General features: G+C 48.6%; 1 protein-coding gene across 2 annotated transcripts in view; it reads right to left on the bottom strand.

Annotated features, from left to right (window-relative positions):
- Positions 1–13,890, bottom strand: part of atp2c1 (ATPase secretory pathway Ca2+ transporting 1) — a 31,749-nt gene extending 17,859 nt beyond the window's left edge. The window contains exons 1-3 of one of the 2 annotated variants that reach the window (XM_079748385.1): positions 13,814–13,890; positions 2,758–2,862; positions 2,036–2,152 (exon numbers count right to left, since the gene is read on the bottom strand). In XM_079748385.1, the coding sequence (XP_079604511.1) occupies positions 2,036–2,152; positions 2,758–2,862; positions 13,814–13,837 (246 nt within the window). In that variant the 5' untranslated portion in view covers positions 13,838–13,890. Of the gene's footprint in view, positions 1–2,035; positions 2,153–2,757; positions 2,863–3,504; positions 3,664–13,813 lie in introns of those variants that run through there. The other variant, XM_079748384.1, reaches the window with a different exon arrangement.
- Positions 13,891–14,014: the final 124 nt, after the last annotated feature.

Here is a 14,014-nt window from a genome sequence, read left to right as displayed (position 1 = left end):
CTCCTAGATCGTGGGTATCTGCGTACAGGGAATACAAAACGCAGGCGGTATGTATGTGTGTGCGAACGTCCCTGCGCGTTCGACCTGTGGTGCGACTGAGGAGGTCGATCCGCGTCTCCAACACTCGCGCTGACACAGAAAGGCGGCCCTCGGTGGGTTGAAACCGGGACAGAGTGCGCTCATTTCAGCACGGATCGACCACGTGACCCGGTTTCCATGCCAACCACAGGACCCCTCCCTGCCTGATCCCGGTCCCTGCCAGAGCACTGGAACTACACCGCGTCACCGTCACGCGGAGACACTTTCATCCAAAGGAGCGAAGACTTCACCGGGGCGCCTGGGTCAACGATGCCTTCAGAAGGACTAGGCTTTGAACCCAGAACCCTTCATCGGGGGGTAACAACCCTCCAGACAACGCTGGACCATCATGCATCCTTCAGAATCAACAAAGCTTACAGGCATGCTAGCTAGCCCACATGCTAGCCCAGCTACATGCAAGCTAGCCCGTAGCAAAATGCTCCACAACTCCTCATCCACACCTTGCAGCCATCTTGGTTCCACCAGGGCTCTGAAACGCCTTCAGTTCCCGCACCGAGCTGGCGTACGGATCCAAGATGGCCGCGGGGCGACTAAGGCCCACGGTGGAGCCCGAACTAAGCGCTTCTCGGAGCTGATCATGAAACAGGCCCCTGTAGTCGTCTAGGCCTGGTCCGAGGGGCCTGGTCCGAGGGGCTCCGTGAGAAGCGCCCCCCTCCCCTCTTGTCTCAGCTCACTGTCTTACTTTAAATCCCAGCCGTCGCCGTGCCCAGTCACGGATATCACCCCCCCTCCCCTCCACATTGGAATGCAGACACCCTCGCCGAGGGCCAGGTGTGCGCCGTTGCCGTGCCAACGCATCAGCGACTGTTCACTTGGCAGATGGCAGACGGGGCCCCAGGGCTCGTCTCCTCCGTCGGGCTGGGAGGGAGCCCAGAGGAGACGAGGCGGCTGCAGGAGAGAGCAGAAGGCCCGGTGCTTCACAGCCAGGACATCCCCCTCCATCACCATGTGGAGCACCATACAAATGCAATCCATTATTCTATTACGCTGAGAACACCGTCCAATAGCATCCCGGGTAGAGCCCGCGTTAGGCCTTTATGAACCCCCATACAGCAGATGCCACAATGTGGGGACCCCCCCCCCCCCCCACTATGTGCTCTGTGAGCTCCGACCCCACCAGCCAGCGGGCCGGGGGACGGGGAGACGAGGACCTGGGCGGACCTGGCGGTGGCTCCGGGGGGTAGAGCGGGTTGACTGGCAGCTGCCAGGTTGCTTGTCCGACCTCCGGCTCCTCCTCCTCCCCCCCCCCCCCCCCCCCCGACGCTGGATGCTCCTCAGTGCTAAACCGGCTGGGCCGGTTGCCCTTTCCAGAGATGGTAATCATTTCAATGAAATGCAAATGATCACATGCTGCTTAAGGAGATGTGCAAACATGACAACGCAGCAAACGCCCTCCGTTCAGCAAAATCAACACGACGTGTTGAGCCACGCCACCGGCGCTGTCGGCCCAAGGTCATGACCTCTGCTGCCCTGACGCCGGGGGAGACTCCTGGCATGAGGGGCAACTTGAGAGACTCGGTGAGGAACAGTGAAGTCAGTCCTCACTCTGTGTGTGTCTGTGCGCTCTGCAATATCCAAAAACCAAACTCATAATAGCTAGGACAGCAATTGGCCTTTTTACTCGGGATGCACCGGTTCCGTTAGGTGAAGTGGTATCGGGTGGTTGTGTCTGAGAAGTGTTACGAGTACATGAGCACATGTCACACACATATCGTTGCATCCCTACTTTTTGTACGATGATTCTATGCATTTATTGCATGCCAAAGGTTTACATGTGCACATTTACAAGAGCTTTGACAGAAAAGACAGAAGAGCTCTTCAGCGGCAGACACTCAGAAGCGACTTACAAGAACACATGACCCTGTGAGCGCAACGCGGGCGGACCGCCACTGAAACGCACCCTGCAGGAGCTCTGTGGGGGGGGCGGCCGACCTACCTGGCACATGTACTTCCTCCAGAGGGGCTCGTCCTCGCTGATGTCAAACTCATTCCAGCCGTGGTAGGCCCTCCTCCGGGCGACCTCCTCCTGCGACAGGCCCAGCTGCAGCTCAGCCTGCGGAGCGAGAAGACCAGCTCACCCCCAGGCTCTGCTCAGAACCCCACAACCCTCAGGCGCCCCCTGGGGGCAGCCGACATGCAGCGGGGCGTCAGGAGTCGACGTTGAACGCTTTGAAGGTCTCATATAACGCCGGCGTATAACAGGTCCCATGGTGATGGCCGCCACCAGAGAACCGCTTCTTATGGCTTCATGCAGCACCATGCGACTACACTGACTGTGACGACGTTAAACAAGGTGTGGGGAAGCCAAAAAGGGGTTGGTTCCCTGGCTGATTTTGTCATTAATCCTTGTTGATAGGGCCGTCAGTGAGTTTTGTTGTTATGACCTTTATGATGAATAGAAGATGGACAGTAGGGTGGGTGGGAGGAGACGAGGGAATGACGTGTGGCTTTGGGCCGCAGTTCAGGAGCCAGCCCTGTCCCTCCCTTTAGAATATTGTCTACAGGGCGCGGGTTTGTGTTTCTAACAAGGCTTCAAAGGGAATAAGGGGAGGAGGAGGCTTAAGTCCCAGCTAGCTTCATGCTAACTGGACTGAGCCTAGCTCCGGAGTCGTTGCGGATGATTGTCAGAGGGGAGGCTTGTTAGTGTTGCCACAGTACCTGAAGGATGCAGGCCACTTCGTTGACGGGGAGCTGGCTGGCTTTCTTGGCACCTAGTACAGGCACCATCATCTCATCTTCTGTGGAGGGGGGTCTCGGGGAAAGCTGAAACACAAGACCATGCTGGTCAATCAATCCATTCAATATATTTGTCACTGAATTATAGGGAGGAGACCATCCAATATTTAGAATCAGTGTCCAACAACAGAAAAAAACAGTGGAAAACATAGTCTTAAGGCTCTTTATGATTTTTCGCACTTCGTCAATGAAATCATTTAAAATAATAGAGCTTAATGGGACTGTACATAAACAATGTCATTTCCATTATACAAATCAAATCGCACCAATGTATTTTTGACAGCTCTAGCCTGAAAAGAAAATCTGTTTAAACAAATTCAAAATCAGGACAATCTTTGTCACGGTCACAGTGGTCTCTGTTGATAACATGAAGGTGCAGTTGTATCGCAGAAGTTTCCTTTTGGATGCCAACTTTCTACAAAACCGAGAGGTGACTCCTTTGAGTTATCGTACGAGGAAACAACCTCACAAACTAAAGCACACACTTTAAAAGAATTCACACCATTAGAATATTCAGCATATTCCCGTCAAGGCTGTAAATATTTTGACTCTACAAGTTTGTCTTGTTTGTTTGCTACGCGTCTGATCCAAAAGGAATTTGAGACAAAAGTACAAAAGTGCAACACCAGCACCAACACACACAAACACCATGATAAGAGTAGGTCAGACCTCGAGCTCTTCCATTTCTTGACCAGAATCTTCCATAGCTTAGGGTCACACGGTTAGTGTCCACGGTTAGTGTACGGTTAGGGGCTGCGAGGTTCAGTCAAAAAGAAAACCAAAGAGGACGAACACCAGCGCAGTAAGAACCACCGACTCTGACCGACTGTTAGACTACTCCAGTGATCAGCGCGGGAGTGAACAGCCCCAGGTGAACACCGACCGCTGATACCTGTTAATCAGACACGCCCAGACAATATTTGCCTGCTGGTCACTTCTCAACCTGCTTCTGAAAACAAAAGAACTGCTCTCCACTGGGTGTGATAGTAAAGTTTATTTAGTGCAAATAAATAAAGCCCTGCAGTGAAGGACAACGTGGAACGGCATTGAATGCCTTTTGCTTCAGCAATGTGGCGCAGCGAAGGCTAAGATAGGACCTCAGTGTGGCTGATCAATCAGGATTCAGCGGACGACAGCGATGGGCACCTACTGGTTCTTTAATTCATTTCGTTACTGGCTTTTATTCGAGAAACAAATCCCAATCTTGAGCGCTGAGGGAGTCTGGAAACAAAGACGGCATCCAGACATAAGCCCATCCACTCTTCGAAACGCCAACCCTTTGAAATGACAATAGGCCTGTGATGTGGTGCCTTCACAGGCCTATTGTGTGGCTAATATGGGGTGCCACCACATGACAGGAAACCAAAGGTCGGCTCAGAACATCAGCATCTCCCATATAGCCTGCAGGCCCATGTGGCCGCCTGTCATTATTTGAGAGGCAGAGCCGCCCTTCAGGGCAGAGAGGATCACAGGATCCATGGGGTTTGGGTGTGTGTTCGCCACAGTGTCCAGAGTGAGTCATTTCAATAAAGGTCCTTCCCCTTTTATAGTGATTCAATTTAGGGCTGAACAATTTGGGGAAATAATTGACCAAGATTGCGATTTAATGTGCGATTTCTATAATTTATTAAGTTCCTTATGTTGTGTATTATTCACTAAAAAATAAATAAGTCATTCTTTAGTATGACCAACACAACATTGGAAGCAGTCAACACAAAAACTGCTCTTTCCTTTAGGCCAGGCCGATGTGTTGAGATTAAATTTATATTTTAAACTTCTTTATTTAACTATTGAATTGTAAAATAAAAATAAAAACGAATGAATCGTACTGATTTCCAGTCAGTAACGGTAACAATTTTTAAATTGTATTTATTTGTTTTTTTTAAATCGCAGCCTTTGCGATTTGCATACTGCGCTCTATTACATCGCGATTTCGATTTCAATACGATTAATCGTTCAGCCCTAGATCAATTTATTCAACGCTCCTTTACGTCTAAACTGGGGGTGGGGGGGGGGGGGGGTGTTGTCTGACCCGAGGGGGGGAAGGGGGACTGCTAAACAACAATGTCCAAATAACAACTGAAACAAAGTCAAACAATTTGTGACTTCCTCCAGACAGCACATGCGTGATGTTTAGTCTACCAGATAGAGCACCCTGCTCTAGATCTAGAGAAACAGTCGATGGGCCGTAGCGCTGGTCCAATTGCAGTCGACCGAGATTTTGTTTGGTTGACTGCAGCCCTAATGATGAGTGCATCAACCAGAGGATCTCACTGGTTTGAATTACACAGAAGATAGAGGTATCAGAAATACCTGGCATTTCCATTGCCTAGTGCTAACTATAGAACCAAATCAGTCCATACAGCTTAAAATACACCAAAAGTTATCCAACCAAGTGTAGCAGTGGACCACATTGACTTACAAATATTAGAAATCTGCAGCAATGGATAATGGCTGTGAGTTAGCACACGCTGCCATTAAAAGTCCCCCTCGACACAGTGACCAGGTTCAATTAGAGGTCTCAGCTTGCAAAACAAGCACACAGGATGATACGAAGGCTTAGTACTCTAACTAACCCATGTGTAAAGTCAACTGAAGGGCTAACACTAGCTAATCCACACACAGCCCTTTCACAAATGCACTGAAGAATAACGTCCTCAGGGATCCATAATTGTATTGGTGTTCCCCTAATGGCCTTTTCCACCGACAGTACAAGCTCAACTCGCCTCAGCCCGCCTTTTTTTGCGTTTCGATCACAAAAATTAGGTACCTGGTACCTGCTAACTGGTACATTTTTAGTCTTGCCTCAGTCCAGGTTCTAAGGGAGCTGATCTGATACTTTTGTGTGACGAACAGGCTGCTGGCCACTGATTGGCCAGAGAGTGACGCCGCTGGACGATGATGCGCTTCTGGCTCATGATGAGCCCGACTTCCGAGCCTTGACACCGACATCTATAAATACCGTACGTACTTATCGCATGGATAAGTACGTCACTGCAGTTTGGCCCGTGCGTGCTATGACGACCCGCCCACCGTGAAAAGGTACTTTTAGTCCAGATGGAAACACGGCGTGCCTGGAACCAAACCAAGTCAGTGCCACGCTCAGTCGTGGCGAGTAGAGCTGGTACTGTCTGTGGAAAAGGGCCATGAGGCGGCCTTCAACTGGGGCTCTGGCTCCCAGGGGAGGGCCACGCTGGGCGGGGCCACAGGCTGCCTGCTCTGGCCCCGCTCCAGGGTAGGGTGCAGGTTAGCTCTGAGCAGGTGAGGGCGGCTGAGTGGATTCTGGGTGATTAGGACCAACCAGAGCTTAGCGCTGGACCCAGGGACGCTGGACTCCTCCTCGACCTTGGCGGGCGGGGGAGGGGTCAAGCGCACAGACTGCCAATCCCCAGGATGCAACGTTCTTTTCCCTTCAGATGCTTTTGCTAAGCCCGGCCATAAGGTCACCACTCCCAGTCCAACTCTTCACCTCAACTAGTCAAATGTATGGGTGGGGCAGCCTCACCTGGCACGGGTCACACTGACTGGACTCAGGGGCAGGTTGAGGCTAAGCACACCAATGTGTATCGGCTAATCAATGTGTATCGGCTAATCAATGTGTATCGGCTAATCAATGTGCACAGATTAGACCAGCCATGACCACCCACACAGATCACCATCTCCACGTATCCTTCTCCTTCAAACTCTTCCACAAACCGCTTATCCACGTCATCAGCCCGTGTCTGGCTGTAGAGGAGCCCAAAAAAGGTGGAGTAGTTTAGCAGAGAACATCCACATGTACTGTGGAAAACGCTAGAATGAACACGATGCGTCATCGGAGATAAAGGAAACATGCTCAGTCTGAATAACAATGCGACAGCCAGTATAGTTTCTCCTTTGAAATCTGTTCCAGGCCAGAGCGTTTTTTAGTGATATTCAATTTATTCAACGTTCCTTTACGTCTAAACTTACCCCCGTGGGTGGGGGGTCGTTGTCTGACACGAGGGGGGGAGAGGGGGCTGCTTAACAGTATTGTCCAAATAACAACTGAAACAAAGTCAAACAATTTGTGGAATTTTAACTTTTCAAATATTCAAAACGAAAGACGACGTAGTTGCCAAAAGCGTAAGGCACAAGTAATATCTTTGTGTCATGCTGTCTGCGATTCTCCATCAACGTTTGTCTTTAACGCTTGAGTAGATTTGAGTGAATATTGGCGAATTGTGAATTGGCACATTAGCACGATTCGCAGCGCCATGCAGTGGGCCCCATTATATTAAACACAGAACAAAACCTAACATCTAATCTCCCGACGCATGTGTTACAAACCATGTGTCCGTGGCTCGTCCGGTGGCGGCCGAATCGGACCGAGAGTCAGTAAATATAATGACTCTCTGAATTGAAATTTATTCAATTCAATTCAGAGTGGATCCGAAACCCACGGACGTTCTCCAGACAGCCCTTAGGTGATATTTCGGCTAGCAGGTAGAGTAGAATGTACTGCTGCCTAGGGCTGGGCGATTTTGCAAAATGAAATCTCAGATTTGTTCAAACCAAATCAGATTATCGATTTTAATCAATTTTTTTGCTATAAATGAAAAATTATATTTTGTTTGAATAATAGCAATGACTAACAAAAGCTAAATAAATAACACACCTCTCCCACTCTGCTGCGGGCCTCAGTTTGATAAATGTGATGTGCTGCTGCTTTTGGTTGCCACAGACTTTAGGCAAACTCTAAACACAAACTTTTTTTCAGCGCATGCTGCCATGTTGATATTTGACATATTTCTTTTCAAATATATATATTTTTTTATGAATCGATTTTCTTTTTTAAAAATCATCCTACAGCAAAAATTCTATAACGATTAAAAATCGATTAATCTCCCAGCTCTAGGGCCGATTAAATTAATCTAGAGTTAACGTGCAGATTGTTTAATTCCTTTATAACTGTTCTTATCGTCTGCTCCCGATGATCACTTGGTAGAATTTCATCATTCAAGGTTGTTTTGGTTACAGCCCTTGGAACATGGCTCCAAGCCAACACAGCAGGGATTCTTGTTAAGCATGTTTTATAGCACGCATGACTCAAATGTTGATCTAATTATAGGAGTGAAAGAAGTAACATTATTCAGTTGCCTCTTAGATTGCTTAAAGTTTAAACCGCTTGTCTTATCTCATTATCACTCAACTCATTAATCTCTCTAGTCATTCTGCAGGTGCGGTCAAAGGTGTATATTTTTAAGTTCCTGGTGTGATAATGCAGTACTATAAACAGTAATAAATAAAGCAATAACATGACCCAAAGACCAACATACATGTCGATAAACGTTCAAACTAAAAGCGTCATTCAGCAGAATTCAATGACCCAACACTAGCTGCCCTCAACAAGTCATGCAGAGACAATATCCTGATTTTGGCGGCAACACAAATGTCTAAATAATAAGAAACGAGGGTGGGGCGAAATGCAGGAGAGACAGGTTTACATCCTACAGGTTTATGATTGAACGCGATACTGGGCTGCCATTGGCTGGAATGCAGTGCCTGGTCTACCATTTAATGTTGAAATCAGATAAGTGTTAGTTTTGGCGTCAGATTTGACACAAAAATGTTGGTATGCTTTGTTTGAGTCGACCTACACACAATCGACAATGTGAGGCAACAAGCTCCCGAGATGAAAGTCCTGTGCTTCATTTGGTATTCCCACCAACATTGTTATTATTAGAATCACTTAATCACACCCAATTTTTGTAACTTCCAGGGAGAGTACCACACCTCTGAACAAAATCTTCGGACTCCATGTCTGTTCAAAAACTGGTCGTTTTGATATTCTTACAGAGACAAAAGTGATGACTGTAGTCATCACTTATGTTTATACAGAGTATAAACAAGTCTTGCAAAAAGTAGGAGGATAGACAAAGGCGACAACGACATTAAGCTTCGTCATGTGAGGGAGAGGACAAGAAAGAACTTAAACAAAGGCTGCATTCCAAAATGGTTTCATATCTGTACTATTACTCATGTGACGAGTTCAACAACAAGTGTGTGTGTGTGTGTGTGTGTGTGTGTTTTCCCTCCATCCAGAAATTTGCAAGCCTGGAAAAACTTGAGGTCACGTGACCTGTTTATCCAGCACGACAGCGGGTCAGTAACCATAGCGACCCATACTGTGAACCTTGGGTAAACCCGGTGAATGCAGGATAGCTCCGAGATAAGCTGGCTCGTGGCGCCAGTGGCCTCTTGTTACTGGTCAAAATGGTTTAGTTACTGGCAAGGAACCACTCTCATATGGTCACATCCAAAGCTACTGTGTTCCAAGGCGCATCCTTTTGCCTCCATGTTAATATTTCACCTCAACAATAATCTTTAAGTGAATTAGAAAAACATTTAATAAATATTGATTTCCATTCTTTACATTTACATTTAGGGCATTCAGCAGACACTTTTATCCACAGCGACTTATTAAATAGTAAATTTATCAGAAGAAAGGAACTGTATATCGCTGTTGGTACAGTAAGGTACTGACAGTATACTTAATAGTATACTGTATACTTACACACTACATACAACCGTAACCCCACCCGGGCCTACAGTAGGTTGGTTCGTCATTGTTTTATGTGACCCCTCTGAGCAGAGATCTAATGGCGTTGCCCTGTGTCAGACCTGGGGGGGAACTGGAGCGTAGCTCACAGTTCGCTGTTAGGGAAACTAGAATATTGTAAGAAACGTTTTGTGATCTTTAACACCAGGTCAAATCGGAGACAGCTGTTCCGTGATCACGTAGGGCAAATAAACAGAAAATGCTGTCAATTGGTTCAGTGCTTCAACCAATCAAACCACTGAAGTTGCAATTTTGGCTTTGAAATTCCCCGATCAATCCCATCGTCAAGATGAGACGGGCGAAGGCCTCTGAAGCCCGTCGTTAACGCATATCTTTCAGTTCAACCCTGGCTGACATTGAGTTGCCCTGGTCCTGGAAATCTTAAAATCAGCAGTTCTGCAAACAAAAAATCCCCCAACAGTGCAGGGAAGCTGTTGTGGTTTAAATGACGTCCTAACTGGCTACATGAGACGGGCCCTGGAGCTGTTTACTTGTTCAAGGACCTGACTAGAGCCCTCTTCTCCAGCCTGGGGCTGGGTGGTGTTCTGTTGACTCCAACAGGCGCAGCTCCCCTGGTGTATTTAATGTATTTATTCACTGGTGATCTCTGTACCTATGGACCTTATCGTCCGGAGCATTTGAAATATTTAGCTCTGGATATTTTTGTTCTACTCTAAACGACTAACCCTCTAACCCCCAACACACACCCCTGCCCCTCTGACCCCAACACAGAAGCCGTCGTCGGTCAACATCACACTGCAGTGTCTGGACCAATGGCAGAGCAGCCCTGAGGAAGAGGGCAGGACAGCGCCAGAGCGAGAGGCAGGGACCGACAAACAATCTGACAGAGAGAGAGAGAGAGAGAGAGAGAGAGAGAGAGAGAGAGAGAGACACAGCTAGGCATACCAATCAGACCGTCAGACAGAGAGAGACAGACGGACAAGCAGAGCCAGAAGACAGAGAGAGAGCAACAGACAGCCGGAGAGAAAGAGAGCATGGCAAACAGCAGCCCATGTAGATCCTGAGGACACACACACTGAGAGCAAACACAGCCCACTCTGTCAAACACGCCGTTTGGCCTTGCCTGTCTGTTAGCATTAAAATCAACAGCTCACATCATGCCACCAGCGACCGCCCCCCCCCTCCCGTCTCCTACTCACCAATATCACTTTACACAGGAAGTAGAAAGATACGACCGATTATCACCATGGAAGCCCGACTTTAAGGAGCCCTAAAGCCAGCGGCCACTACGATAAGAGGTTCCATGGGTCCAACGGGCCCCGTCAACAACGTAAACAGCCCCACCAGACCCCGGGTCTGAGGCAATGTGTGGAGGGAAATTATGCTGATTAAAGTGAGATCAATATATTTACTCCATAACTCAGTAATCCGGATATCGCTGTGGGAATCACTTGTTTAACAAGGAGTACATTTATGAATCGTCACCGTTTTTACTGTTCCTGTCAAGCCTAGCACCCAGCTCACCTCTGTTTAGCTTAACTGAGTTATTGATTATGTTAGATAAAGGTGTGTGCTGATAGCTTAGACGGTGGGAGCGATTGAATTCATCAAAACAGACAGCTGTGATCGTATTAAACCAACCATGCGGTGATATCGACTGTGATTGTGTCAGGATCTGATTTGAGCTGTGACCGTTGAATACTGATCACCTCGGCTGTGGCTGTTATCGTATTGACACGCATTTGGGCTGAGATCTGTTCACATTATTATATTTATCAAACTTGACCCAAATAAGTCATTTGGGGGGGATGACAACTTAGCTTGAGTCGAGTGGGTCTGAGGCATCCATCCACTCAGGCGAACACAAACAACGATGCGAACGGATCACAGCCAACGTCAGCGTCAATAACATCACACTCGATATGGGATCACAGCGCTACACTGGGCCCAGCGGTGTCGCCTCGCTGTTCACCTGCTCCCCGCGCCACTGCTACGGCACGGCAGTCAGGCAACTGATCCTTCTCCCTTTTCATTCCTACCGTGATTTACCGCCAAACGAATGTTGCGATGTCGTGCCGTATTACGGCGTAGGACGCCGGCGGCCTGCCGCGCCGCTCTTCAGGCCGACGAGGTCACAGCAGGACCTCGCTGCTGTGGAGACGCGCGGCCGCGGAGGTTTGAGGGGCGACATTTTACATCGAGGGCGTTTAGCAGACCTTCTATCCAAAGCAACGCACAATAAGTACATTGGTCAGAAGAAAGAGAAACAACAATATATCTCTGTCGGTACAGTGAGGATGTTCACAGATCCAATCACTAGGTCAACCCATTCCCCGTATACAACACATGTAACACAACAATGCTGAGAACTATATTAAGTGCCAGGACGTACAACATGCAGTGAGTGGGTGTGGGGGTGAGCGGGCAGGCTATGCAGAGTCTAGGTGACCTGGGGCTGGATTGTGCAGCGTTTTGACGGGTCGTCCCGCTAGGAGAGAATCGATCCAGCGCTACTGCCACGGACGGTTCGCCATAAAAACTGAATACACCCCAACCAGCTGCATTCATGTTCATGAAATAAACAACACGCTGTTTTTAGTAGCCGCAGCTTTTAGGTATATTTTGGAATAGTTTTTACCTTTAGCTGCTAAATACATTAACATTATAACCCTCCTCAACCTTTCCTCTCCCCCCAGCAGATAGTTATACTTGGTGAACATGCATTTCAATTCCAAAACCCCGACAAATGCTTGTTTACCCATAGACTATGTGCAGAGCACTGCGTTGACATGCTTCATCCTGCTGCGTGTGGTTTGAGGTCAGGCCAGCTGCGCTCCAACACTCGCTGATGAGAGGGGGAGCGCGTCCTCACTGCGTGTCTCAACAGCCCCCTACCTGACGCGGCCGTACTAGCACTAGTTAGTGGACACTGGCCCCATGGCCCTCAAGCAGAGTAGCTATAGTCAGCCTTAGATTGGACTGTCCCCGTCCAGTTTTCATTATTGTTGTGCACTGGAACGGGGTAAGTCTCACCTTGTACTGCCCCTCCTGACTTGACTTGCCTTTGCACTTTTGCACTCCTTGCTGTTGAACACATGACATGATCAATAGGCAGTATATGAAACCATTTTAGAATGCAGCCTTGATTTCAGTTCCTTCTTGTCCTCGTCATCACATGAAGTAGCTTCATGTTGCCTTGCAACTATCCTTGCACGTTTTGCAAGACCTGCTTTTATAAGTCTAAAGATTATTTGCCACGAATAAATAACTACAGTTTTATCAAACTCGTTACCATGTAAACCAGGGGTCTCAAACTCTTGGCCCGCGGGCAAATTGAGGCCCGCGGGATGATATTTTGTGGCCCCCTACTTGACATCAAAGTTTAGTGTTAGTGCGGCCCACGCGTTGTTGTCACACACACATTTTTGCTGAGTGGCTTGCCACACTTTTTTATCACTTGTGATAGGGGGACCAGATGTTCCGGTTTTGCCGGGACAGTCCCAATTTCGAGTTGCGTGACCTGAGTCCCGACAAAAGCCAAAGGACGCTAAAAAACAACCGCTATGAAATGTCCCTTGTTGTCAGCGATGACATATCCAACGTTATCTAATTAAAGCCCGATCATTAACTTACACTGGGTTAGTTGTGCTCCTTTTTTCTGTGGAATACTTGATGCGGCCCAGCCTGACCCAGACTACCTCCAGGGGCCCCCAGGTAAGTTGAGTTTGAGACCCCTGATGTAAACCATCCACTGACACATCCTCTGTTACAGACACCCACATAACGATGACCAGGGATTTTGTGTCAAACGGCCCGCTATCCATCTATGGTCTATCTATGCACCCATCCATCAATCAATCAATCGATCAATCAATCAATCAATCAATCCTCTGTCGGTCAAGGCGCACACTTCACGTATACAACTATAAAGTTCAAAACAATAACCTTATAATGCATTGCACATAGTATAAATAGGAAATTGTATGTTTGGTTACTGCAAACACAATCGAAACAATTTTCACCACCGAGAGGGGCAGAGCGTCCACACCACAATCACAACCACAACCAGACCCACGTCCAAATCCTGACAGCTGATGAGCCGCTCCACCAACCAGCTCCGGAGGGACGGCGGCATTGTTTACAACACAACACAACATAAAACTGCACCGTGACCCGGAGACCGCTCATTGACGGATGAGATCCACCCGGAATCACGTCGGCGACTCTCCGCCTCAGCCTGCCTGCCCGACAAGGAAGCTAACGCTAGCCACATTAGCATCCCACTAACGTACTGCGGAGTGTAGCACTACTCCAACCGGCGGGTTTGTTAACCGGTGTAGGCCCGGACAGGGGCCACCGCTCCCGGGGGGGGACGGCGGGACCACCCGGTGAGAGGGCCGTGTGTCGGTGCGTTGGGGGCTTGCCGTGTCCACTCACCAGACGCTCCCGTGTCTTCAGCATCTTCTGGGATCCCACTGCCGTCGCGCGCCTCTGACGGAGCGCTCTTGCTTCTCTGGCAAGGGGGCGGAGTCACGTGGCTCTGCGTCACGTGGCCAAAAGATTCCGTTCCGATCGTGGGACGGAATGGCCCTGCACAGAGGCTCTGGCCCCGCCCACCTCGTCACACATAATGGTGAC

This window comes from Pollachius pollachius, assembly GCF_949987615.1.
Source record: "Pollachius pollachius genome assembly, chromosome: 1".
Lineage (NCBI taxonomy): Eukaryota > Metazoa > Chordata > Actinopteri > Gadiformes > Gadidae > Pollachius > Pollachius pollachius.
Note: the sequence above shows the minus strand (reverse complement) of the source record. Positions and strands in the feature narration are given on the sequence as shown.